Here is a 25,823-nt window from a genome sequence, read left to right as displayed (position 1 = left end):
GCTTTTACGTTCCTTCTCACGAAAAACACTGAAATTGCAGCATTTTTAGCCAGACTAGCGCAACCTCAGACTTTTACGCCTTCGTCACACTCTGATGTCGGCTTAATATTGATTGTGGAAATCAAAATTGGGCAGCGCGGGACCTGTTCGCTGCCTTCACATATACATTAACCGCCGGTTTCTTGACCAATCCCCCATAGTGGGTAAGGATCAATCAAGCAAGCAAGCAAACCAAGTGGCTTATGCATATTAAAGCGAAGTGGAGGAAGAAGATGGGTGACATGCATCGAAATTCTGAGAAAGGTCGGCTAAATTTGTTTGCTGTGGACGGCAAGACCCAAGCAACGACTGTGAGTCATGAGCGAAGACTACTACCAAATCCTCGAGGTGGGCCGAGATGCCTCGCAGGAAGAAATACGACGCGCCTATCGGCGGTTGGCGCTCAGATTGCACCCGGACAAGAACCCTCAAGGAAAGGAGGCGGCTGAGGCGCGCTTCAAGGTCGTCTCCGAGGCGTACGAGGTACTGTCAGACAAAGCGAAGCGGCTCCAGTACGACCAGTTCGGCAGCAGCGCCTTCAACGCTCAGCCTCAGACCGACTCACCGAGCAGCAATCCGAACGGAGGCGCGTACGCGTTCACATTTCGCGAGCCAGAGGAAGTTTTCAGGGACTTCTTCGGAACGGAAAGTGGCCCATTCCACGATCTGTTCAGTCAGCCCGGCGCGGCCAAGCAAGCACGCGGTACTACCATCCTGACCGGTGGCTTGCCTTTCTGGCAGCAGAGCTTTAGCGGCGTCCAACACCCGGGATTCCTGTACAACATGGATGACGTGTTGTTCGCCACGCACGTGCCGGGAGGCATGGGCGTGGCGCCGGGTTTCACTGGCTTTCCGACGCAGGAAATGTGCTCCGCCTGGTACGAAGGCGGCAAGCGCATCGAGACGCGCACGACCATCGATGACAGCGTGAAGACGGTGCTGCGTTTCGAGGACGGCGTGCCCGTGTCGCGCGCTGTCAACGGCCTCGTGCAGGCTGTCATCGAAAACAGCGACGTTATTCAAGGCGGAGCGCTCGCTGTGCCGCCGGCCACCGGCGGGGCTCCGGTGCTCGCCAAACGTGCCTCGCAGGCCAAGATGGCACGGCCGCCCCCGGGGCCGCTTGTGGGAGTCGGTAGCTCGCGTCAGGGTGACCCCAAAGCGGGGATCCCGCCTAAGTCCGCAGCCGTTCACGCATCGAGCAAAGCAGGAAAAAGCCGCCCTCGCTGCAATAAATCTGGAGGCGGGCCTAAGGACGCCGCAAAGAGTTCCAAGCCCCCCAAGAAGGACTCCGCCGATGCTGCTCCTGGCCCGTCAGCCCCCCACCCGCAGCCGAAGGGAAAGCAGCCCAAGTAGCCACCAGGTTGTCGCTGCAAGAATTTGAGGAATACCCAGCAAAAATCTCGCCGATATTTCCCCGCACATGCGAGGTGGAACGTTCATTATGTGCATCATCGATTCAATCGCGATGCGTGTTGGACGCGCCACAGTGCAGCCATGCATACATTTACTCGTGTTAGAAAACTTGCTCACTACGTAACCCCATGTTAATTAGGTGATGAGTTAGAGTTTATAAGATATACGCCTGATAATACCATAAAAGCGCAAAAGAAGTGAATCAGTATCCACTTCGTCTGGGACATTAGCACATTCCCATGATACAAAACGGCTTTCTTTGCATTACTGCGTCATGCCCCACATTTTGTGTTCCTCATACACCACTTCAAACTAATAAGTACTACCAAAACATTATAAGGACTGTATAGTACATGTCACATGATTTATTCTGTATAACGGGGCGTTACTGATGCATGGAAATTATATGTTCGAATGAAGACAGGAAACAAGAAGTGCTTGTTCTAAACACAGGAACTAAACTGAGTGGTGGTCATGTTGAGAGGGTATAACATAAGGATAAATCTATACTCTGTGGAGACTGCGCATGTTTAAGTGAAATTCCCGTGAATTTATGTTTCGTGTATTTGCGCGTAAAATATTTCTTGACTAATAGATTATGCTTGGAAAAGTACGTACCGAAGACACTGCGTGCAGTTTTCCACGCCCACGATGTCAGACTTCATGTTTCAATAGCGCAGTTATACGCCTTTTGCAGCGAACAGCCTGCGCACCGCGCATCAGCCGCCATCGAACACCTTGTATATCGGGAGCAAGTAGTCATCAGCAGGCGCCAACCGCTCCAACAAAGACATGCCCAGAGGCTGCGGGAACAACTTGGTACTATTTATATAAAATGCGGATGCGCAGAAAGAAGATGTCTTCTGTCAAGAATTGCAAGAACTGCGTCATAGACTTGAAGTTGTGGGATAAGTCAGTGTGCGTGCTTCATCCGCCAGAGCTGTATACACTGAGTGCCCGTTCTTATAGTACGACCGTTCGTCACGCACACTATTCGCAAAGCAAAAACGGCTAGATATTAGGCGAGCACCGCGAGTTTTCTTTCTTCCATGTGGAATTAGGCAACAGGCAGCGCTTGCAATATTTTTGTCCGCGCGAATACACTTTAATCTGCATTGTAAATAACAAACCGTTCCCAAGTTATCCAATAAAAGGCAGGAACAAGCACACTTGTCCCTGTGTATTTTTTGTCGTCTACGTTCAACTTCAGTGCTGTAAACCTCAGACTATGTATCAGCTACAAGCCCAATCAGTCACCCTGCTGAAACGAAAAAAAAATTGCGTGATGGCGGGCGCTGTCACGTGGCCAGTTATGGCGGCGCCCATGAGTATGGTGCTGTAAAAGGTCTATAGATCAATTGCAGGCGATCGCCTTTGCGGTCTTGTTCACATAAAGTGCGATTGCATCCCATTGATCGGGGCCGGCATGCCGTACGGCGTCGATGATAAAGAAAGGGTGCTAGGGTGCGCGGTAAGGATGGTGGCTTGATGCGCACATCCAGTAAGGGCGAAGGGGGATGCGAGTCAGTGCAGCGTATCCTCCTCGGGGTAGGTAGTCCAGTCGTTGTGGCTGTGCGTTGGCGGATCGAGCCATTTTAGTGCAGGTAACCTGCGGCGGGTACGAAAGCTCGGAGAGTCGAATTGGCTGCTGACGCGATACGTGCTTACTTTCCTGGGCTTAGTTTGGAAGGTGGCGCAAGCTAAAGGTTCGGGGACGCACAGAAGCAAGTGATAGCCCGAGGTGTTCGCACATAGGCGCGCGCAGTGTTCCCCATTAGGGTGGGGGGGGGGGGGGAATTGTCACCGCAGCCACCCTCCTTCCCCCCGTTGGTCGCGTTCGAAAGAAAGAAAACCAGCCTCCAAGTTTTGCAGTGGATGCAAAAATGAAAATGAAGCGATGACGTACTTCCCACAATGGCCTGCCGTTGGTCCCGGGCTTTCTGCGGGTGAAAATGGGAAGTAAACAGCTCTTGGAAGGCAGCATCAATGGTCCTCGGTCGCCATTATCGTAAAGAACCTGCATGGCCATAACCCGCCACTCTAAACAATGACGGGACAGGTCCGACTGAGTGAAGATATATAGGGCAGACTTAGCGCCCCCCTCAGATGATTAGGGGGGGGGGTGGCCGCCACCCCTACCCCCCTCGTGCGCACGCCTATGCGCTCTCTCACCTCTGTTTGCGCTCCTCCATCACTCCAACGTCGTAACAGCGATTGGTGGCGGTCATCGTCGTCGAGTGAGATCCTGCTTGCTAACTTAATTATTAGGGAATGTTTACTGCCAGTTATGAAGTTCAGACGGAACTGCGTCTTTATTACTTGCACTGAATTAGCAGAAAAGAGCAGCTCGTTAACAGGGCCCTATTATCTGCGTTCCACCTTCAAACTGCTCATGCTTTGTTCTATCTTTGACCACTGTTGTAAAGAAATATGCAGGAGACACTGCGTTTGGCAATGCTTGCTTTCGCTAAATCCTGGGATGTACGAGTCTTCGTTGCTGTGACACAGGACTTTCTTAGTAAAAGTGGAGCTTTAGCTTCTACATTCCCAGTCTGGTGTACGGGGCGCTCGTGGGGTAGCAGGCAGGATGGCAGGTTTGGTCAATCGTATGGATTCAACTTTAAGGATGGACTAAACTTAACCTTAGGAGGTGTGCAAGAAAGAATTGCTTCAAATTAATAGATATCGGGAACTACTGGAAACGTTCTGCGCTAGTGAGTTGTCACATGCAAAATATATTTTGTCGAAGCAGTGATGAAGCATTGTGCCTCGCACATGAGAGAGGCGCTAAACTATAAATCAGAACCTATCGATGACGCCCTCTAGTGACAGCAGCCCTCAACGACCTCCTCTTGCGCAGGCCCAGTGAACACGTTCTTGTCTTGGCGAGGATTTGTGGTGCCCAGCCGACTGACTTACTCCGTCTACCTCATCCACTACCTTGTCTACTTGGCCCGCGTCGGCGTGATCACTGTTCCCATGCAGCTGCACGAATTTCTCCAGGTACGCTGTTGAAACTACGTGACAATAATTTCTAAAATGTAGCATAATTTATCTTGTTTTGTTAATGTACGGTAAAATATTCACCAGAGTTGCCTAAAGGGCCAGAATAGTGTGTTTTTATGTACTACATTCATGCATTCTGCTGAAAAAATTCGTCACATCGCACGCCTTGTGGGAATCGGTTTCATGCGAAGCAATCAGTGAGTAGTTGTCTATGCTGCATTTTTTTGGCTTTGAGCCGAGCGTTACGAGGTGGATCGGCGTCTTTTTGTAAGCTTAGTAGTTGTGTGCACAGCGTGGCTTTACCAGGCACGTCGACTAGACTGGCGTTTCAAGGGTAACTTATGGTCTGACGTAACGTCAGCACTCACTTTAGAGCGCAGACGTCAGTATTATCAAAACGAGGTGCGCATTACAGTGCGATGATGTGAAGCCAATGCTGGAACCACAATTGACGTTGACCTGTCAGTATTATCGAAACCAAGTGCACTTTATGGTGCAATCATGTGAATATCATACGTAACTTTCGTTAATGTATTCCTCCGGGGTCGAGAAATGCTTCGATATAGTTTGCTAAATCATAGGAATACAAATGTAATGTTTATTAGACTGCTATAAAAGTGGAGCCAACGCTGAAACCACAGATGTTAATCTGATATGACGCCTTTATCATAGGAGTACATGTGTAATGTTTATTGCTTTGTTATAAAATTAGATAGCCAGCACCGCAACCAAAATTGACGCCGCACCGATATTACGCCTGCATAGGGTCCTTTTCCAAAGCAGTTTGAAGACGTGGCTTGGCTCTGTGGTAAGACGCCTGACTGCCACGTAGAATGCTTGGGTTCGGTTCCCGCTGGGATCCTGATTTTTATTCTTTGCAGTCACCAGGTCAACGCTGTCCATGTCGGTTTTTCTTTACGCTCTCACATTTAAATGACTAATGTCTGTCCTCGCCATTTCTGAGAAGGTATGAACTGCCAATCACCTGTGGCGCATACCCGCTTACCCGTGGCCCGTGTTATACGGGTATATGCCACAAGTGTCTGGAGGACAGGGTTAGGCGACGTACGCGACGGGATTTCAAGTTATTCATGTCGTGACCAGACAGTCGTGTTTGTCAAGCCCTCTTACCCTCCCATGCCAATTTTGGTCTACACCAAGCTAAGGAGGCGATCACCAGAGCACCCAGATGTAGTCGCCTAGATAGATAGGTAGATATAAACGCTCAAAGTACCTAGGGTTCGCTAAGAAATACTTCGACTTTAGAAACAGAAAGCGAGAACAACCTTAATTACCGTGCAACATGGACAAGCCACTCGAGATTCCCATCCCGCCACAATGACGGCTGGAGCTGTGGACTCCTGCTCATACGATCAATTCATTTCATTGGCTGGCGGTGAGAAGGCTCCTTGACATATAGGCCGAGACATTGAAGAAGCTCAACTTACTAAAATAAATAAAAAGGCGAATGTCCGAGAAGTGGTGGCCGCCTACCTGGTAGCGCATGCTCAGATACAGCTGAGGTCACTCTGTCTCAGCTCACTGCGGTCACTGTGGTCACTGTAGACAGCGCAAGGGCATGCCACAGCTCAGTAATTCGGCGCTCTTAAAGAGTTCCCTGCAAAAATTGCTGCAGATAGAACCCTGGCACTATAGTTGCCACAGTACCTGCGGGAACTGCAAACATGGCGGTAGAGCTAGTATATGGGAATGACAGGTTGTGCACAGATTCTTCCAACCTCCGCCTTTCTGTCTTCAAGCTGCTTTCTTTGGCTTTGTTAACTCATTATAGCAAAATACATACACTACCTTTGGTTCCAATGCCGAACTTTTCTGAAAATATTATGAAAATCTAAACAAATGACAAAGAGCCTGAATGCACCGAAGGTGTCGAAAAACTCTTTTTTGAGCTAAAAACTGTGAAATCAGATGTCCGCGAAGCGAAATATAACAAGAAATCGTGAAAAATTTGTCGATAGGGAAAACCAAACGGAAATGATAGACTGCAGCGAGCATCTAAGCCACGATACTATCGTTGCGATTGCGAGATATGGCTAAGGGCCTTGTTCACAGCCACACTCGTTGCTGCATCGTCCCCGTGGGCACGCTTTTCTCCACTCAAACAAGAAAATTGCCGACAGAGCTTTCAAGGTCCTCACAAGCTCAGTCAGGATCGTTCACTATGGCGATAAGGAGTGGCAGTTGGGCGAGCATTAAAAAAAGAAAACGCGACGCTTTCGCCGCAACTCTGCAATGCGGCGATGATTATCGCGCCACCACACACTCGAGGGCGTTTCACACGGGCGCTATATCCGTGCCAATCCTGTTTCTTTTACTTATGTATACCGACGCTAAGTGAGCGAGCGCTAAGTTGAAAACAACAGCTCCACGAAAATGGGTCACGTAATCCACTTTGGCGAGGCATACAGCGCTATCTTTATAAGAAGGAATCGGCCGAGCTAGATGAAAGGGAAATTACGATATATTTCTAATCCGCGGCCTCTATCGAGAGCAGGAGTAAAATGAAATGGACAAAAACATACGCGGCGAGAGAAAGTGGTTCTGCCGCGGCAAAGTGCAGCGTGTGCCATCTCCTCGCCCTCTTACACTGCCGCGCGCAGCTGCTATACGTGTGAAGTATACTGCGACACCGTATAGACGAGGCCGTATTGCTTTCAGTTCAAGGACTTCCTGGGCGTGTCTGCGATCAGCTACCTCTTGGCCTACGTGCTCTACTTGGCAGCCGAGGCGCCAGTGGCGAACCTCGAGAAGATGATGCTGGGCCGCCGGACAGCCTCGGACGGCGACCGCACCGAGGAGACCGACGCACAAAAAAAGGCAGCAGTTATCTCGAACGCGAATTACGCCGTCACGTGCGACCAACAGAGCAAGCTATAATGCAACACTGCCTAAAACTGAGCTGCGACTGTTTCACTGTCTCACTGTTTCACTGTTGTCGATGCTCGCCGAGTCAAGGAGCATCGAAATGGACGGGGATCGATCGCTTTCCCTCTGCATTTATCGAATGAAAAGTTGACTCTGTTCTGATGCAATTAGTACCTGCTGGTCATGATATTGATTCTCTAAATGCATATCTCACGACCAACTGAACTGCACAGCCACGGTCTTGCGAAATCGCTCAGCTGCGAAGTGTTTAAACGCGAATGGTGCGGCGTGGCCACCGCAAAGGTAAGCTGTTTTAGCGTTTTTTCAGGTGAACAACAACTTTCTACATACACGGAGCTATAGCGGGTGAGTAGCGCGCACAATAAAAGATGGCGGGTATATCGTGCTCGAAGAGCTTGCGGCCGTTTGCACTCGATACCTAACGGCTTCAATGGAGTGTCGGGATTCTTTCAACTCTCTGCTAATGTTGGAAAGTATATCAGAAACTGGCTTACATTATGGTAGTCACCCAATACGTGCCCATGCAGCGACATATGACGGTGTTGCGCTGTTGGATTTCATGTTCGCCCTAAAGACCTACTAGTTTAATTGATGCTTATGAAAGTGCTCGGTTCAAGTAACTGGAATAATATATAAAGAGTTTGTACTCATTTGTAAGTAGCGCAATGAAGTTTTGCGTCTATGTTCCAATGAGGACATTGCCAGACGTTTGAACTGGCCGTCGTTGAGTTACAAGCTGGAGGAAGATATACAGACCTCAAGTTTTAAAAATATCGAACAGAGCGATGTAAAGGCGAAACATGTTTTATTTTTTTTTCCGTGGTCTAAACAAAATAATAGACATACAAGATTTCACATGAAAGGTTTTGTAGACATTCTAGCGGTTTGTGGGACAAAATACATCAATACAGAAGACCGCGTGAGCGTCACAGTATTCAACGAAGACACACAAGAAATGAAGACCATAAATAACGAGAGTGCAATAGAGCCCGTGCCAAAGACTCTTGTCCCGTATTCGCGAAAACAGCGAAAACAAACAAAGAGAAACAGCAAATAGCAAAGATAACGTTGCTTTCCCCACCCGTCAGTGTGAACCATTATTTGCTTGCATAGCCTACGTGAGTGATGGGCTCTTGTGTATAGATGCACTGATAAGCATAGTCAACCCACTATATCACATCCCGTGTGTAAGTGATTATGCGGTCTTTGTTACGAACAAGTACTTAACATCGAAATAATAGCGGTCCAATGGCGATGTATCAATTAAAACTCTTGGTCCTTTTCGATGCATTAGGAATTAGATAATGATTGATCAACACGTAGGTCAATCATGCGTATGCGCTTGACAACGTGTGGCACGCGAGGTTAAGAACAGGCACAACAAGCACATCGCAATGCCTTCGTGTGCGATTTACAGCTTGTATACAGGGCGTAAAATGCCTAGGAGCTTAGAAAGAACTTATTTTCATACTGCACAACATCACGTTGAATTTTGGTTTTATCCTTATATAGACAAATTTTTTACAATAAAATTACCTTAATACGACTGAATATTCATACTAGTCTTTACATTGAAGAGTAACGAGTGTGAAATAGTATCGACTTATGCGAGTCGTCATTATTACTGTTCCAAATTTCTCAGTTTGTAGTAGTTTGCAAGCTTACTTCACAGAGCACCTGCACTTTAAACGCGCACAAACATGACTTCGCCTTGCAAGCATTTGAGAGCACCAAGCGAAATACACAGCACTGTACAAAGTTGTATCGTGTACAACGGCAAAAGTATTCCCAAAACAATACACCACGCGTAAGGAATCGTTGACAGGATACCTCAACCGGTCCTACGCGACGTAACACGGGCGTATACTTTGAGAAAGCTCCTTTCGCTATCATTTCAACCGCAGCTAATAGCATCGTCGCTCGTCAGTGACCACCGAGAAATGCCACAAAACGTTCACAAAAGGGTTAAATCGATATACTATCACGTATTGTCCGTAAAGCAGCATGCCTTGCAATTTCAAAAAGCAGCCGCCCGGTTCTGCTGCATACATGTATAGAGACCAGCTAGAAAGAATTTGCTTCGCTACGCGACGTCGACACGGTGCTTGCGTTTCGGGTCAGAGTTGCAGCCATGATGAAGGGGTCAGCTTCCCACAAAACTCTGGTGGCACAAAAGTCGCGAAAAAGCGTAAAAAGCGTGTACTTCTCACGTTTTGCAATCCAAGCAGGCAGCGTCTGCGTGCTTAGGTTGCGCGTACTGGTACTTGGGCGTCCGACATGCACGCTAAATTTCAAATTCCACAACATGAACTTTCAGATCTGGAGTAAACAAAGGCGCGCGGTCGCTTCTGTGATCCAACGGCCTCTGCATGTATACACTTACTTACTGTAGTAGTTGAACGTCTTCAAGTCACTCTGTCGGCGAGAAGTATATGTAACCGGGTCCTGCTTCAGAGCTCCTGTAGCGCAAGTAGCATTCTGAAGTTGAGCAAATTTATAAGCACTGTCCCTTTCAAGCTGTGTGTATTACAGCGGCGAAGTATACACGGTCTTCCTTCCACAGATCCATGAATGCAGTCACGGCGCAGTGGCTTCGAACCTTTAGCCGTTGCTTAATTGCTTTTTAAAATAAATAATACCAACTGTAAAGAAGCATCCATAGCCGCCATAATGGTGAAAACTACTCTTCGACGTATTTTGACACCATTGCAAGGAAGGAGATATTCTGCAGAGAACCTTGCATCACACAGAGGCAGCACTCATCACCTCAACATTTCTATATGACTGTGAGCAGCCGCACTTTTTATGTGATACGCCGTTGTCATTGGACATATCTGGAATGGAAAACGCTGCACAACCAGGAAGAGGCTGCTGGCATATTTTCGTCAGGTGTGCCCTCTCGAGTGAGCCGCGACAAAGTGTTTGTATGTAGTATATGGTTCCTTTGACTGTACGCTCGATCAGAGCACCCCGGTGGCCAAGAGATACTGAAAAGCGGCATACTGTCCAGGCGCCCACAATTATTTTTTCTTATTTACCGGAGGATAATCCCCCGCCTTGGCTGGTATTTAGCAGGTGCGTGGTAGCTGCCGTTAGAAAGCACCGTGGCACAGAAGGCGTGGCCTAGCTTTGGCTTTGCGAGACAGGTGGCCTTAAAAGCTAAATTAAAGTGCTCTCATAACGAGCTTGTCCAAAGCGTTTTGATTCTTGTGCTATAAATGTTACATTTGCATTTACATCTACAGATTATAAAAGTTTAAACAATCAAGACGAAGGAGACGTACGACTGAGACAAACAAGTTAACTGAAAAATGCAGTTAGCCTTGTGCTCATCTTCCTTAAAATTTTAACGACCCGCGCCGGCAATAATGCCACCACTTAGTATAAGAGTACACTATAGCCCAGTGCTTGACGATGCGGTAAGAAACAAGGTGGCGCACTATTCTCAGAGCGAACACACCCTTTGCAACACACAGAACGGTGGTTTTCCGGCGCACTTTTACGGTGTCCTTGATCTCTGAAAAGAATGTCAGTCCGGAGCTTCATCGTCACAGCATTCCGTTGGTGTAAGCAACATTACATCGCCACATTTCCCCCCCTACATAGCTAAGCGTAAAAAACACTGTGTGTGGACTTCTTAGAATTACGGGGGCAGGACATGCTCGTTTTACTAATGAATGAAACCTAACATATCAATGTTAGCACAACAATGAAACCTAACATATCAAACTTCGAGCCGTTGGATGAAAAAAAGCAAATGACGGGCATCGTCCTTTGCGTTTTTTCCTGCCACGGACACACAAGACACGTCGCCGGGTTGTGCGCAACAATCTTGAAGAGCCATTGCAGAATTTCGAACCACGTTCAAAAAATTATTATGGAGAGGCCTTTAGTGCGTGGAAACGTGTGCATGTTTTCATTTTCGCACAGTACATGACCATTTGATCGGCTTTCGTGAAAAAAAAAAGTACTTTCGCAACATCAGGCAGAAAAACGCAGAAAATAGAGATAGCGTAAGCAGTGGGCATGGTTGAGCAAGAGTAATTTGTAGCAAACAATTCTTTAATACATTTGTCCCTCAAGACATCTTGCAAGAGTCATCAGGGGCAGTTGACCTCGAACTCGTTGAAAACAAGTCCAGCTGAACCTCATAATCGTCTTCTTGACTCTCGAAAACAAGGCACCAACGCGCGTGAAAGACACATCACACACACACACAAAACGAAATAAAGAGAGCGGCAATCTGGGAATGAACTATGACTTTCACGGCTTCTATCGCGGGCCGTACGAGTGTTCGTGCTTGGCATCCGGCATGGGAGAAATCACTGTGGTCGATAAGCTCTACATTCTTTCACGTCAACGACAACTTTTGCGGTGCTACAACTGGCATTAACGTTTGGCATGCCCTTCCCGAGGCTCTACAGCACCCCAGAGGCCGTACGTCGAGAAGCGGCCCAGTGCTGATGTAACGGCGGGCAGCTTCGCTTTTGCTCTTTTTTTAGCGCCGCATGCCACGGAATGCAGTATGCGAGAGTATTTCAGATGAAAGCTATGCGCGCTCACTCCCACGTCATCACGTGGGTTCGCTGTGCCATCCGGGATCTCTTTTCAAATAGCTGCTGTGGATACGACAACGGAGTTCAGAATCGATGCGGTACCAAGGCAAATGAAAGCACTCCGCTAGCGTGACCCAGAAGTACAGTTGTTACCACACTTTTCCGCAGAGCCGAGAAACGCTAGTCAGACGAACACGTGAAGTTGGTTTCCCTTTAGGCAGTGTCGCTGATAATGGTGGTCTCGCACAAGGATACCTTGATCTCGACTACCAGTGGGGAGAGTAGGTCCAACAAGCGATGGTCGAAGGGGCTCGATAACCGAAATTACGCGCCGCCGTTTCTTTTCCTCCTCCTGCTTCTCCCCACGCCGATGCTTGTGACACAGCCGTACGTTCCTGGTTTTGCCGCGCGTTTAGAGCTCTGGACTAAGGTTCTTCAGGAATGGTAGTAGTGGTGTGGTTCGAGTCGTTGTTGGCCATGGGCGTAGCTGCCGAGCCGTTCGAGGTCGGCTCGGATGTGGTCGCGGTTGGAGGCGGCGACTCGGGTTGCGGCTGCTGTGGCCGCTTCTTGGAGCCTCCTCCCGACTTGCGGATTTTGTGGAACTGGAAGATCATCCGCGTGATGCCGGACACGGGCGCCTCGTACACCAAGTACAGGAGGTAGGCGAAGAAGTAGCTGATCACGGCCACGCCCAAAGAGTCTTTGACCTGCGCACACGGGGATTGCGTCGCTCGGCCATTTAGCCACAAAGCACTTTTTGGGAAGTTAGTTCTCTCCTGCGCGTTTCGAGAAGAAAAACCTAATCAGTCCTTAAAATTTATTCTGACACGCTAAGCGGCCAACCGACAGACCGCCAAGCAGCCTTTTCTTTCATTTAATGCACAATGATTACTCATCATTGGCAGATTCGAATATGGACACCTTCTGATCCGCCTTATACTCCCTCATTTCCCAAAAGTACAAGCATTAACAGTCGTTTGGACCAAGTGCAGAAAAAGAAAGGTGAGTGTAGAAAAACAATATGCTTATGTTTCTCCAAGAACAAGAACTCCAACTATGCTGAACTTATTTCGAGTGAGTTGAATACTACATACCTGTAGAAACTCGTTGACTTGCAATGTGTTTGTGCTGACTCCTTGCCTGGCGATGAAGACGACGTATTGTATTAAATACACGCCGAACGTCAGCCTTCCCAGGACCACGAAGGGATTCCAGGAGAGGAATCTGGAGAGGATCCCTGCGAGTTGTCAATTGTTTTTTGTGTCATTATGATTCACCTGCTATGTTTATGCACGTTCTTTACGCAATCGTAGTGTGCTGAGTTGGTGAGCAAATATACAGGTTGATAGTGCTGGTTGCTTTTCATAAGCCTAATCTTGGTTGTTGTTATTAAGGCAATAACATGTATAGTATGCAAAGCCTGTTTACCTGCTGTTTAGAAAGCCATAAAAAGGAGGAAATGGCACGATGGAGACAAGAAATGTGGTCGGAGACTGACGCTGTCTCTTTTTTTTTCTGTAGCCAACCAGTGCTGTCCCAGTAGGAGACAGGGTGGTCGGCTGGCGCAAGCGACATCAGTTCTTCGCTAGCTCTCGACTTTAGAAAACTGCCGTCCCAAGGGGCCCTAAAATGTGCCCGGTATCGCGTTCTGCTGTTCCAGTTTCCGTCACGTGCATTCCAGATGCTCAAAGGACCCCGCGAAGCCGCTCGCCGGCTACATTACCTCCTCTTCCTGTGGCGCATGCGTAGGCGATCCAGCACCAGGAGAGGCCCCAGAGGTAGCGGTAGCTGCCGCCGTAGAAGGACGCGTACAGCTGCTTCAAATCGTCCGTCTCGCACCGATTCCACGCGTACGGCACAAACACCAAGAACACATTCAGGCACAGCGCCAAGATCCACAGGAAGGCCTGCAGCACCTGAGAATACCAGTCGGAGGCTGATCGCTCACAGACACGCCGTGGTTATATGCCAGGCAGTTGAGGCACTTAAGACGTGTTGCTGTTACTCTGCATCGAACACGCCTGTGCGGAACTTTAGGAGCAATCTATATGCTAAGTTCATTGGCTGGTACTAACTAGCTTACGTGATACAGGACACACTTGGAAGTCGCGGGAAATGTCATGCGCGCATCAGGAAAGCGGCTCAACTTGCCTATTTCGAGTCTCGTATGCACTGCGTAATACTTAAAGTGTGTTCTGCTTCAGAAACCATGAGACATCAACTAATCGATTTTCGTTTCGCGCCTTTACTATTTATCAATTTAGAAATCACAGGATTTGAAATTCAAATAAAATTTGCTCTCTTTGGGCTAGTTGGTTTAATTGAACTAGGGAAGCGTGCAGAAGACTTGCCTTGTTTATGCACGCTTTATTCCAAGTGGCAGCGCAGTAACCGGAGAGTATTCCCATGAAGTAGGTGGCCAGGTTAGAGTAAGGAAGTTCGTGGACGAATTCCGCAGTTTCCAGATTGCGGCTGTGGTCGGAGGGACAGGGGCAGAAAAGGGTAAGCAATGCGTGTAGTGAAAGCAAGGTAGCGATCCAACACCCGAAAACGTACATGCAGGAAGGAGTTCTATGAACGGCTAGAAGCAACCAGGCGTTACCTGTAGTCGTCGATTGTGAACGCGATAGATGGTTTCAGGTCTTTCATATACGTTACGAGACCAGCCGCCACAGATGCCAGAACGCTGAGCAGCAGCGCCAAGGAGAAGCCGCATGCCGGGCTCCTGCGATCATTGTACAGACGCTCATGCAGTCACAATGCTCCCACAGCATGCGTATCGGCAAATTTCACACTGAAGTGCTCTCATCATGCACAATCAGGAACATATGTTCTACACTGAAAGTGGTAAAATGAAGTGTAGGAAGCCTTCCACCGAAACGTCTCATTTTATTTTTCTTTCAGATCAGTTCACCAATAGAACTAAGAAAAAAAAATGAAATGTCGCGTCTTCGTGCGGCCAGGAAGTGACCCTTACTGCCAATACAAATCCCGACTCCATTTTCCTCAGCTATATATCGTGTGGAAGTGGCATACATTACCTCTTCTTAGACTAATCATTACTTCTTCCGACTTTTTCCATGCCAGAGCCAATAAGCATCACGTCTCCGTCACGTTTTCGTCACCACTGCCAACTCCTATTGTTTTTGCATTTCCCCCTCTTTTTTTTCTCTCAGCGGCGCACTCCCACCGGTGGTTTTATGCGTTCTGCATTGGGTGATTTACTGAAGTCCCACGCCATATTCGAGGACGCTACAGTCATCCTGTGTGATGCTGCCTCGCTCCCTCAAAAAGAAGGCTGCGCGATTTTAATGTTCGGTTGTTCGTACGGCCGACTTTCTTCTAATACCTTGCGGATCCGATTGTAAGAGCGTGATCTACTCAACACACTTGTCTGACTACAATGTCCACATATGGCGTTTGCTGGTTTTGATAAACTTACGAAACGACATGGCTCTACGGCACAAAAATAACAAGCAAGGCCACAAAACAAAGAAACCAGTGATGCTCTGAGTAGAGTCGTACAGAATGTCCAGACCTAACGCATAAACAAACTTTGCGGCGAAGCAACACTTTCAGGTAGGATTAACTGTGGTCCATCTGGAGAGGAGAGAAGCAGCATGCACGCGGATACTCCACCACACTAATTGGAAAAATCGCTGTTAGCTTGATAATAATTACATACAGGACGGACATATTGCACGCGTGAACACATAAACTGAAAACAACGAACGCAAATAACTGTACATAAAAGCACTTGTCCTACTGATGTAATGCTTCCCGGCTATGAAAGCAGTCATTTTCAAGGCCATTAACTGGGCGTGGTCCGAGTATTGTGTAGAATGACAATACGCGGTCCCCCAGCGCTACAAATTTGCAGCGTAAAGCTGCCTTCATTGAGTGTAAAGGGGGCAGTCCAGCAAGACATAGACCGCGTCCTGTCCCGCCGCATCAGACACTCACGAAGTGGTGTTCGCACGATGATCTCTAAATAGAAAATGCATGGTTAGCGTGAGGATCACAAAGGCGAACGGGATGAATTGGCTTTCGACATTTCGTGGCAACTGTGCACACAATTTCAATTCAAACTCTACAAGTACAGGATGTATCGACTAACCTCTTCATTCGACCTTCGCACTGATAATTGTCTCATAAATATAGTTTCCGCAGTTTATTCATAAGATTTCTTGTAAAGATATATTTATGCCGCACTTTAGTCGTGAAAAATTTTCCAATTCATTTGCACTTTCATTTCCAAACAGGTTAGTACGACTGGAAATCCATTCAAATGGAATTTCATGACCTCAAGTTTCTGCAGCGCGTGTTTAAGCTTAGGAAAATTCGCAATTATATTACTGCGTGTCTGCCTATTGCTTCGGTGCTAGTTCTAGTGCATACTGCGAACTATCAGACACTGTAGTTTGCGCTCTTTTGCGCATAAATAACTTCGCACTTGGACTTGTTTTTCGGTATTATGCGATAGCCAGAAACCTCGGTATCACATTTTTATGCGCATCTCTGTCACCATTATTTCCTAATGCTGTTGACCTCTGCTGTCACGCGAACATGTGATATTAATAAAAAACGATTAAGACAAAGCGAAAATAAACAATATCAGAAAGTAGGCATGTACGCGAATAACGTAGTTTCTGAATAGTTGTGCCTTTGCGGTATGTCGGTTTGCGTCTTTACATTATAGGGGCTCATTTATGCGCGGTTTTAATGCTTATAGAAAAATAGGCGCTCCAGGTTTAATGCGGAAATGGGATAGGTCAGCATAGCTCTTGTGTTATAAATGTGTACATACCTCACAAATATGATGGACATAGGTACAGCGACAAGGAATATCTGCATGTCGCTGCTGATGTACCAGTATTGCTGCATACACTGCGCAAGAAGAAAACAGGAGAATCAGCAAACCTCTGAAACTGCACACAAGAACAAAAAAATCACGAAGTGTTTGTCATTAAATAATCAGCACCGAGCCCTGGAAAATGGGATCAGAGTGATTTTTCTTAAAACGGAAGAAAAGCAAAACGTCATAACGGTATCAGTATCTAGTAGACGGATATGTACGTCCTTACGAAACGCACGCCTATCATCGACGCGGATGAGTCAGTTGATTGTTTTATGAGCCACTGATTACGGTTCATATCAAGCAATCACAATGCACAGGATGAAGGAGAGAAAGACAAAATGAAGAGAAGGGGAGTTCAAAGTATCGTCTGGTTCGATGTTACAAAGAAGTAGTTATGAGCTTCCGTGAAACGACTTCATTTACGCCTATATATATATATACGTCCCAAAATCACGACATGATTATGAAGGACACTGTAGTGGCGGGCTCCGGTAATCTGGACCTTTTTGGGTTCCTTAAAGTGCACCTAAATCTAAGTACATGGGCCTCAAGCATAATCGTCTCCACCGAAAATACGGCCGCCGCGGCCGGGATTCGATCTCGCGATCTTCGGGTCAGCAGTAGAGCACCATGACCGCTACACCACCGTGGCGGGTGACACACTCCGATGTTAACAAGGAAATCAACAAGCACCAAATATACACGGACTGTATCCATTGCTAAACACTGGTGTGAGGGAAACACTTTGAAAAATAAAATTAAAGAAAAGAAATCTTGCGATCTCATTGCAGCTGTCGCCATCGACCAATCTTTCTTTGTTGGTGCTTTTTTTTTTTTGTTGGAACGATATCGTTTAATTCCGTGCAAACATACTCTTTAAGGGGGAAAATTGCAGGTTTATATAGCGCGGCTCAGAAGCTGGTGATAAAGCAGTACCGTGTCTCAATCGATAGTGCATGAGATATGAGGATCGTGATGCCGTCCTTCACATCGAATGGCTCCTCTAATCCGCGACAGCGATCTTCTAAGTCAGATCGCCATCTCTTCGTTTGATAATTCGCTTTCATGTCAGGGTCAACCGGTCGCAGCAGCCGTTCTTACTCTGCGCTTACGAAACTTTGGTAGAACGAATGGTGCGTGACAGCAGGATCCGTATTTATTTTTTAAATATTACCCTGTAAAAAATGGTGTAATGATTGACGGTAAATGAATCCATTCCGATAAGTTTCGTTGCCGAAGATTCGTCGATTGACCAATAAATATAACGTCAGGAAAGGAATTCGTTAGACGTCCACTGCATTCGCGACTTCGGGGTCCAGGTCGCGCAATTTTTTTTTTTTTTGTTATCCTGGAGTGTCCTACACAAGTTCATTGAATGATCTTTTTTTTTTTTCTGTCGCGAGGATCATCTAATGTCTAGCCGAACGGGCGTCAATTTCAACGGATATTTGAAGGGTGACGCAGGCTGTGTTCAGTTGTTAGCAAAACAATCCAACACCCTATTCGTATTATGCTACATTTCAGCACTCCGTTACATATCGCGTCCTACTTATTGCATATTGATGCGGTGTTATTATGTCAATGAAATAAATGAGCCACCGCTGGCAGGTTTGCTTGCGCGAGTCCGCAGACAACGTTCACAGCCTGATGAGAAAACCTTGTTTTTAGATGTAGCGTGGTCGTGCATCAATGGCCACTTATTGCGGTAATCTAACTTGATGCACTGGTACTGTACGGGATACTTCAGATTGTAAAAGAAGATGGATACGAGGGAGCAAGAACAGTTGCGCCGGCGACCTGTGTTGCATACATAACCTGTTCGATGCAGAAAGTTGAGCAAGATAGTTCTTAGAAGTAAGGTTATCGAACTATGGGCAAGATTTATTTCTTCATGTTTCGAAAGCCATGGACCTTAGGCACAGCATCTGGGCCAGTGTTGGCGGTAACGCGTTACAAGTAACGGCGTTACCGGTAGCGCGTTACTTTTTTCAGTAACTTAATTAGTAACGTACTCGTTACTATTTCGAAACTGTAACAGGTAACGTACTTACGTTACCATTTTTCGGTAACGTGAGGTGCCGCGTTACTCGTTACTTTTCATTCCAATTATCCCGGGAGTTTGGCACAAAATTTATTCGTCTTGTAGGAGCCACTTTCCCAGAGCTCGCCCCGACGTTATTGTGTCACTGCGGCCCGCCAAACGTTGACAAAGCGACACCGCGCGGGGTCCATTGTTGTGCGGGGGAAACTGCAAGGGGAGAGAATTGCCGAAATTTCTTGAATGAATCTGCTATATTTGCAGCCGCATTGCTATCGAGGTTCAAGTTGTTGGTTGTCGCTGAAGTGAAGCGAAATGCAGTCCTCATAACAGTCAAAAGCGAGCTGTCGAGATTTGTTTGGCTTGTGGACATCAAGACTGCGGCTGTTGCTTACAATCAGCAAATTGCAGTTAGACTAGGAAGTTGTCCCTGCAATATTTTAGTACATTTAATAAACTTAGTATTCAAAATGAGCTTTCCTTCTTGCTATCTGCAACTGCGACTACGTTTCAGGCTAACCCTGAACACCTTCATATACACAGTCGCATTAATTGCGGTAATTATACAAGTTAAACTGAAAAACAAAATTGTTCATGTGCTGAAACACTTTTCCCCCAGGTTTATGCCATTTAAGCAGTTCATTATTGCTATAAAATATTGCTGCTTTATTTTGTAAGTAGAAGCACGCCGTCATAATTACGGCAAATTTGTTCAGTGATGTCTTTTGTTTTGCAGAAAGCGTTGATGATGAAAGCTATAACATATTTTGTAATGACAGACTGCGAAAAATGGCTTCCTCATGTGACACAGAGTCAGAAGTTATCACATGTACAGGCATGGTACAGGCAACTTTAGGCCACTACCAAGTACTGCCAAGGTACAACGCATTTGTGCAAATTATTCTCGTCAAGTCAGTACTTCGGGTTAAATTGTTGTTGGGGCTAGAACTTTTATCTAAAATATAAATATGAGCTTTGTAAAGTTGCTATTGTATGTTCCTGCTGCGAAGATGCACTGATTAAGATTTCTGACCATGGAGTAACGGCAGAAGTAACGTCCGTTACTTTTTTTCGGTAACGGTAACGCCTTAACTTTTTTTATGGGTAACGCAAGGCGGTAACGCGTTCCTTTTTCTTTAGCGTAACGAGTAACGTATATAGTTACTTTTTTTCGGTAACGCATAGAACACTAATCTGGGCTAATTGATTCAGCCTAAAAGGATGCATTTCTGAGTGCAACTATTCAACATGCAGGGAGGTGCAGAAAGAACAGAACAAATGGACACTATCAACCAATGGTTCCTTATCGGAATAGACAAATTATATGCACATGATAACTACCAATCAAAACACTGCTGACACTTCACATGTGCTTGATGGTACGGCACACTGACGGAACACTATTTTTTTTTTTTAGTGACAAAGAGACACATGGCATGCCCACACAGCCATCGCGTTTTCGTGCTAATCATCATGTTCTCGTGTCACATATACGATTGTGCAGGGTGCGTACAGGGTTGCCAGGTTCGGCTACTTTGCGCCGATTTGGCTCCTTTTGTAGGCCGGTGGCGGCAGAAGAAAACGTCTTGGATACGTGGCTAATTTTTGGCTACTTTCTTGTCCACTCGATTTGAACCAAATGATCAATATTTTTGCGACTTCGCAGCCAGTGGCGCTTGAGTATGCAGTGGCGCCAAAGGCGTGTTTCCAGCTCCGGAAATTGAACTTGGCGCTTGCATTACAGAAAAGAAAAAGGCTTTTGGATACATGGCTGAGGCACGGGAGAAAACTTGCATGGGGCCTCATTTTGCATACCATCTACTGATGAACGCTACGTTAAACTGTAATTGGTAAAGAACGGGACAATCGAAAGCACACCGCATCGAGGAAGCTTCGCACTCATCGACATTAAAAATCGGATATCCTACGAGCTGTCTCTGTTGTTTCTTAGAATTAGGCACGAAATGCGACTCGGAAGTATTAAGTGCTCGGACTTCGTCATCACGCGAAAAGCGACTGCAAAAGTAACTTCAGTTTATGCTTCAATCCCAGCGAACTATGATTTTGAGCACACTCATGGAGTACTCATTTTTGTTGAAATGATTGCATGACCTGCATGAAATGATTGCTAAGTGAACAGTTTATGCTTTAATCTGAGCCATTATGATTTTGAGGGGTTCTTGATGTGCTTACTTACCTTTCCACCAAATATGTCTTGCATTTAGTCATTTAAATAAAAAAACATCGCCGTTGTTTTCACACACCCATGGCTACTTTTTTCTACTCTTACTGCCCTTGGTACAAGTTTGCTAGTTTTTGGCTAGTTTTTTCAATTTCTTGGCTATTTTTTATTTTTTCCACCTGGCAACCCTGGGTGCTTTATGCACATTAAAAAGGAACACTCATGGCATGGAGACAGCTTGAAAACTATTGTAAACGGTACTACTCCCCACGCACGAGCTCTTGACGGCAAAAAATTTGAGTTGATGCCTGAAGCTGAATGCGTTTTCAGCGCATTCAGCTTCAGGTCGCAATTAGTGGTCCTTTGCACAAACTCAGTCTATACACTGCGCTATATAGTACCGTGGGTAACGTGGCGTACACACAAAGAAAGGTCAGGTGTACACACATTAGTGTTTATGAAAATCTTCACACCAGCAGAAGGTCAAACCAGTCATACGAGCAGCTTTCACTTCTTCTTCAGGAGATTCTCTGCTAGGCTTGAACAATTGGTAGTCGTGGACTACGAAAAATTCTCACGATACTGGTGCAAGCGTACCCTTTTTTCAGTAGGTACAAAGTTGACTATCTGGGCCATGATGGTCCACCAGTTTCCGTTGCAGCCCTCTTGCTCCTGGCCCATCAGGTCCTGGTCCTGAGGTCCCGATATGAACAGCGGGAACAGGAAGAAGCACAGCACCACCACCATCGCCGGAATCGTCAGCCTGTTAGGTAAAAGATAACCAAGTTGTGCCTACGTACTACCAGCATTCACAGAAACGTAGATGAGTGCACAATAAATAAGTGCACATTTTATACGGTTATCTTATCGAGAGTGCGAGTTGCCATCGCCATTGATGCAATTCCTACAAAAACAGTTTGTGTATCCGTATCATATCACTGTTCTGAAGAATCGATGTGAAGAATCAAAACGCACGTGCCTTTATTTTCTTATTTGGGGTAATGGATAATGTGAAAGAAGGTATGGCAAAGTTAGATTACTATATTGAAGGCTCACTATGTGAAGCTTCACAGGGGGTTGAGTGTGCTTTCTACATTACCACATAGCTGGACGCCATCCTGAAACGACATTTTACCAAATGCCCATAAAGCTGCCGCGGTGGCTCAGAGGTTAGTGCCCGGCTACTTGCCCGAAAAACGGCCGCGGCGGTCGTATTCCGATGGAGGCAAAACGCTAAAGGCCCGTATACTGCGCGATGTCAGTGCACGTTAGCACTGGCACTGGTTTTAACTTTGCACTGGTTCAAGCTCACTCAAAGGCACCCTGCTATCTAAAATTCTTGTCAATGTAAAGCTCAATGTCTCAAACCGAGGTCGTAAATAATTAAATTTAGTTCTCAAAATAACATAAAAGGTACGTTCTTTGTATTACGTTTTATTTTTCGTCCAGCAGTTGTAAATCAGTCGTGTTTACCCTAGAGGTTGAGTTCACGTTTATCTGATTTTAGAAGTCGTAATTAAAACACCTTTACGTCGCAGGCATCACTTGTAATTACAGCAAAATAATCGTCTTCCTAGAAAGAGGTTGAACCGAAGCACATTGTGCCATTGTGCTTGGTAGGTTCGATACAGTAATGCGAGATCTTTTCTTCTCTGAAACTAGTTCAAATATCTCCTTGCTATGCCTGTGGAAGTGTGCCTCGGCGTGGAAGCACGTGCAGTATAGTCAAGAAAGATTGAATGGTGACCTTATGCAAAATACTGAACCGTGAAAGGCCAGCACCGGCAGCTTATCGAAGACGGGAACCAAATCAGCACATTCACAGCGCTGTCAGGATATAAATCATCTTTCTGCACTTTATATAAGAGATACAAAGAAAAATAAAACACGGCAAGCGCGGTTGTTTCAACTGCGCGGCGAACTATACCAAACGCCTGTTATCTTTATGGGTACGTCGTAAATTATAACGGGGCATGCTGCTTTCGCGAACCCCCTTCGCGATCCAGCAGCCTCATGAGGCACAGTGTGATAGGGTGCATACGACGTGCCTGTCAGCGATCAAGCAGCTCACGCGCTTTTATGCGAGCGACGAATTCATTCACTGTAGCGCTGGAATAATTCATCATTGTGGATGCATTTATAGCATTTGAGCGATTATGAACGTACTCGTTTCATGCGGCGCCGAATGCGAATCAATTGCGAGGAAAACGAGCGGGTGGCGTTTGGTCGTGCATCAACCGGGTTGCTCTCCTTATGGGTGCTGTTGGCCGGCGCAGCTAAACAGCACACAGAGCGGCACGTCAGTCACGCGCAGCTATGCTGCGGCTTTCCATTCAACAAACAAAGTAACTGCGCCATTGGGTGGAGTGCACCTTCGGTGCATTCAATAACCAGCAGCTGCCCACTTGAAAGAGCAGTATTTTGTATTTTTTGAAAGGCAACCGGTCCGACCATACGCCATGCATCGCTTTTGACGTGGGCGGGGCAGTAAAACTTCTGTCTCGGCGAGAGCGCAACGTCTACCGCTGTAGAACGGGTAATAGAAGGTAGCGCACGCACATGGCGGACGTTAGTTACGGCCCTTGCTAGTTGATACGTAATGCATACGCGACCATGTATCACATGGCTCGCACTTTGCACAGGTATCATATGGCTAACGGTAGGGAGGTAACGCTATTCGCTTTTAACGGAAGCGCTTTCTATTGCACAATCGGCAGGGGAGTGTACAGAGCAAGTGAAATGTTGCAGACAAAAAGCGGTGAAACTTCGACATTAAAAATATGTTTTACAAGTGCTAGAGCTTCGATAGGAGAACACAGGCAGCAGGTATAGATTCCGCAGGCTGGCGACTTCTCGTGCACGCCTCGACGAATGATTAAGCTTGCGCACATAACAATACACCGAAAATTCCTCAGGTTTTACAACTCAGACTTTTTACTACACATGAGTGATTAGGATACTGTGGAGAGATTAAAGTCTATAATACATCCGGTATATATTGACTCGCGCATTTGTTTATGCTTTTTTTTAGCGCCCGTATCACGGGCTAACAAACGTTGCGAAGTTATCGCTCGATGCAAGACGCAGCCTTCATGTATTTATTCGAAGTTTCTAGAATATTATCGCCAGTTCTAATCAGATTGTATGTTCATGTCGATTCGCGGTGTATACATTCTACAACTTGAGTGAGCACGATGCAACGTGACGCGCGTGTTTAGAGCCGAAGCGCTTCAACCGAAGATTAAATTACGACTACTGACGACTGTTATCGCCGCTATCTTCTTGTTTTCAGTTTTTCTTATTTTCCCGGGCCCACCGTCACGACAACGTAACAACATACACCCCGCCTCCCCCGCTGTGTGCCTTCCGCGGAGCAGGAAAATCATCGAGGACAACGTCGCTGACATGCTGAATGATGACATTATCCAGCCATCGTCCAGCTCTCGGTCATCTCCTGTTGCGCTGATCCAGAAGAAGGATCGCCCTGTACGATTTTGCATCGATTATCAAGCATTTGATACGGTAACACGCAAAAACGTATATTCGATGCCACGAATTGACGTTGCCCTTGACTCCCTCCCGGTCGCTGAATATTTCACGAGTCTAAATCTCTGATCAGGCTATTGGCAAATACCTATGCATGAAGCAGACAAGGACGCAACGGCCTTTGCAACATCAGTCGGACATAATGCCCTTCGGATTCTGTAATGCTCCTGCTACTTACGGAACCATGCATGATAACCAGTTTAGCGCGGCCTCAAGTAGAACTAACCTGTTTGTATTATATTGATGATATCCTTATTTTTTCTTCCACTTTTCGTTATCACCATGAACGTTTGGACGAAATTTTGATGTGCATTCCTAGCGCTGTTCTCTAGCTCAACACAAAGAAGAGCCGCTGCGCCAGCAGCGGTTATTCATTGTGTTGGGCAAGGCCTTAAGTGCTGGGCAATGCCTTCATTTGCCCTCCTCGCCCACATCATCATCGCACGAAATGCGTCATTTTCTAGGTTTGGCGACACACTTGCTGCCTAAGTATTGCCCCGTAATGTACGTGCACAAACCTCTCGCTTACGTATACATCTCATGATTACACGAATTGCCCGCTTGATTTTTGCACAGTAGGATTGTCCGGCCCCCCTGCCTCTGGCTCTTATAGGGGAAGGATATCAGCTCAGAGTGTGATGCTTCCTCATTAATCATAACAAAGCTCACTAAACGAGGTCGCGCTTTAAGCTAAACAGTCTTACAGCTTCCGGTAGGAGTACGTGTTTAATGCTATGATTGTATTATGTACGCCGTCATTTGCGACCAGGCTGAGGGAAGCGTATTTTCCCCATGAAATGTAACGCAAGCTTTGCTTTCCTAGGTGTCAACATATGCACGAATAATTTGTGGGGTTTTACCTGCCAAAGCCACGATATGATCATCAGGCTCGCCGTAGTGGGGGAGTCCGGATTACCTCTGACCAGCTGGAGTTCTTTAACGTGCATCTAAATCCAAGTACACGGGCGTTATTGCAGTTCGCCCTCATCTAAACGCGGCTGCCGTGGGCGAGAATCGAACCCGCAGCCCCGAGCTTAGGAGCGCAGCACCTCAACTTGCCAAGGTACCTCAGCCTGCTAAACAGGAAGACCCCGCCACGGCGGTCTAGTGGTTATGGTGCTTGACTGCTGACCCGAAGGTCGCAGGAGCAAATCCCGACCCCCCGGCGGCCGCATTTCAAAGGAGGCGAAATGCTAGAGGCCCATGTGCTTAGATTTAGGTGCACGTTGAAGAACTCCAAGTGGTCGAAATTTTTGGAGCCCTCCACTAAGGAGTCCC

The 25,823-nt window shown here is 46.7% G+C and overlaps 2 protein-coding genes across 2 annotated transcripts in view; one reads left to right on the top strand and one right to left on the bottom strand.

Annotated features, from left to right (window-relative positions):
• Positions 1-7,377, top strand: part of LOC119399252 (nose resistant to fluoxetine protein 6) — a 32,096-nt gene extending 24,719 nt beyond the window's left edge. The window contains exons 13-14 of the mRNA XM_049416807.1: positions 4,313-4,455; positions 7,138-7,377. Coding sequence (XP_049272764.1) covers positions 4,313-4,455; positions 7,138-7,356 — 362 coding nt within the window. The 3' untranslated portion in view covers positions 7,357-7,377. The remainder of the gene's footprint in view (positions 1-4,312; positions 4,456-7,137) is intronic.
• A 4,032-nt stretch (positions 7,378-11,409) lies between these two features.
• LOC119399224 (nose resistant to fluoxetine protein 6) overlaps positions 11,410-25,823 on the bottom strand; it is an 80,412-nt gene continuing 65,998 nt past the window's right edge. The window contains exons 8-14 of the mRNA XM_037666043.2: positions 21,597-21,762; positions 16,729-16,808; positions 14,524-14,646; positions 14,273-14,393; positions 13,645-13,837; positions 13,016-13,158; positions 11,410-12,628 (exon numbers count right to left, since the gene is read on the bottom strand). Of these exons, the coding sequence (XP_037521971.1) occupies positions 12,347-12,628; positions 13,016-13,158; positions 13,645-13,837; positions 14,273-14,393; positions 14,524-14,646; positions 16,729-16,808; positions 21,597-21,762 (1,108 nt within the window). The 3' untranslated portion in view covers positions 11,410-12,346. The remainder of the gene's footprint in view (positions 12,629-13,015; positions 13,159-13,644; positions 13,838-14,272; positions 14,394-14,523; positions 14,647-16,728; positions 16,809-21,596; positions 21,763-25,823) is intronic.

The sequence above is a fragment of the Rhipicephalus sanguineus genome, chromosome 1 (assembly GCF_013339695.2).
Source record: "Rhipicephalus sanguineus isolate Rsan-2018 chromosome 1, BIME_Rsan_1.4, whole genome shotgun sequence".
In the NCBI taxonomy this organism is placed as follows: Eukaryota; Metazoa; Arthropoda; class Arachnida; order Ixodida; family Ixodidae; genus Rhipicephalus; species Rhipicephalus sanguineus.
This window is presented reverse-complemented; position numbering and strand designations above follow the sequence as displayed.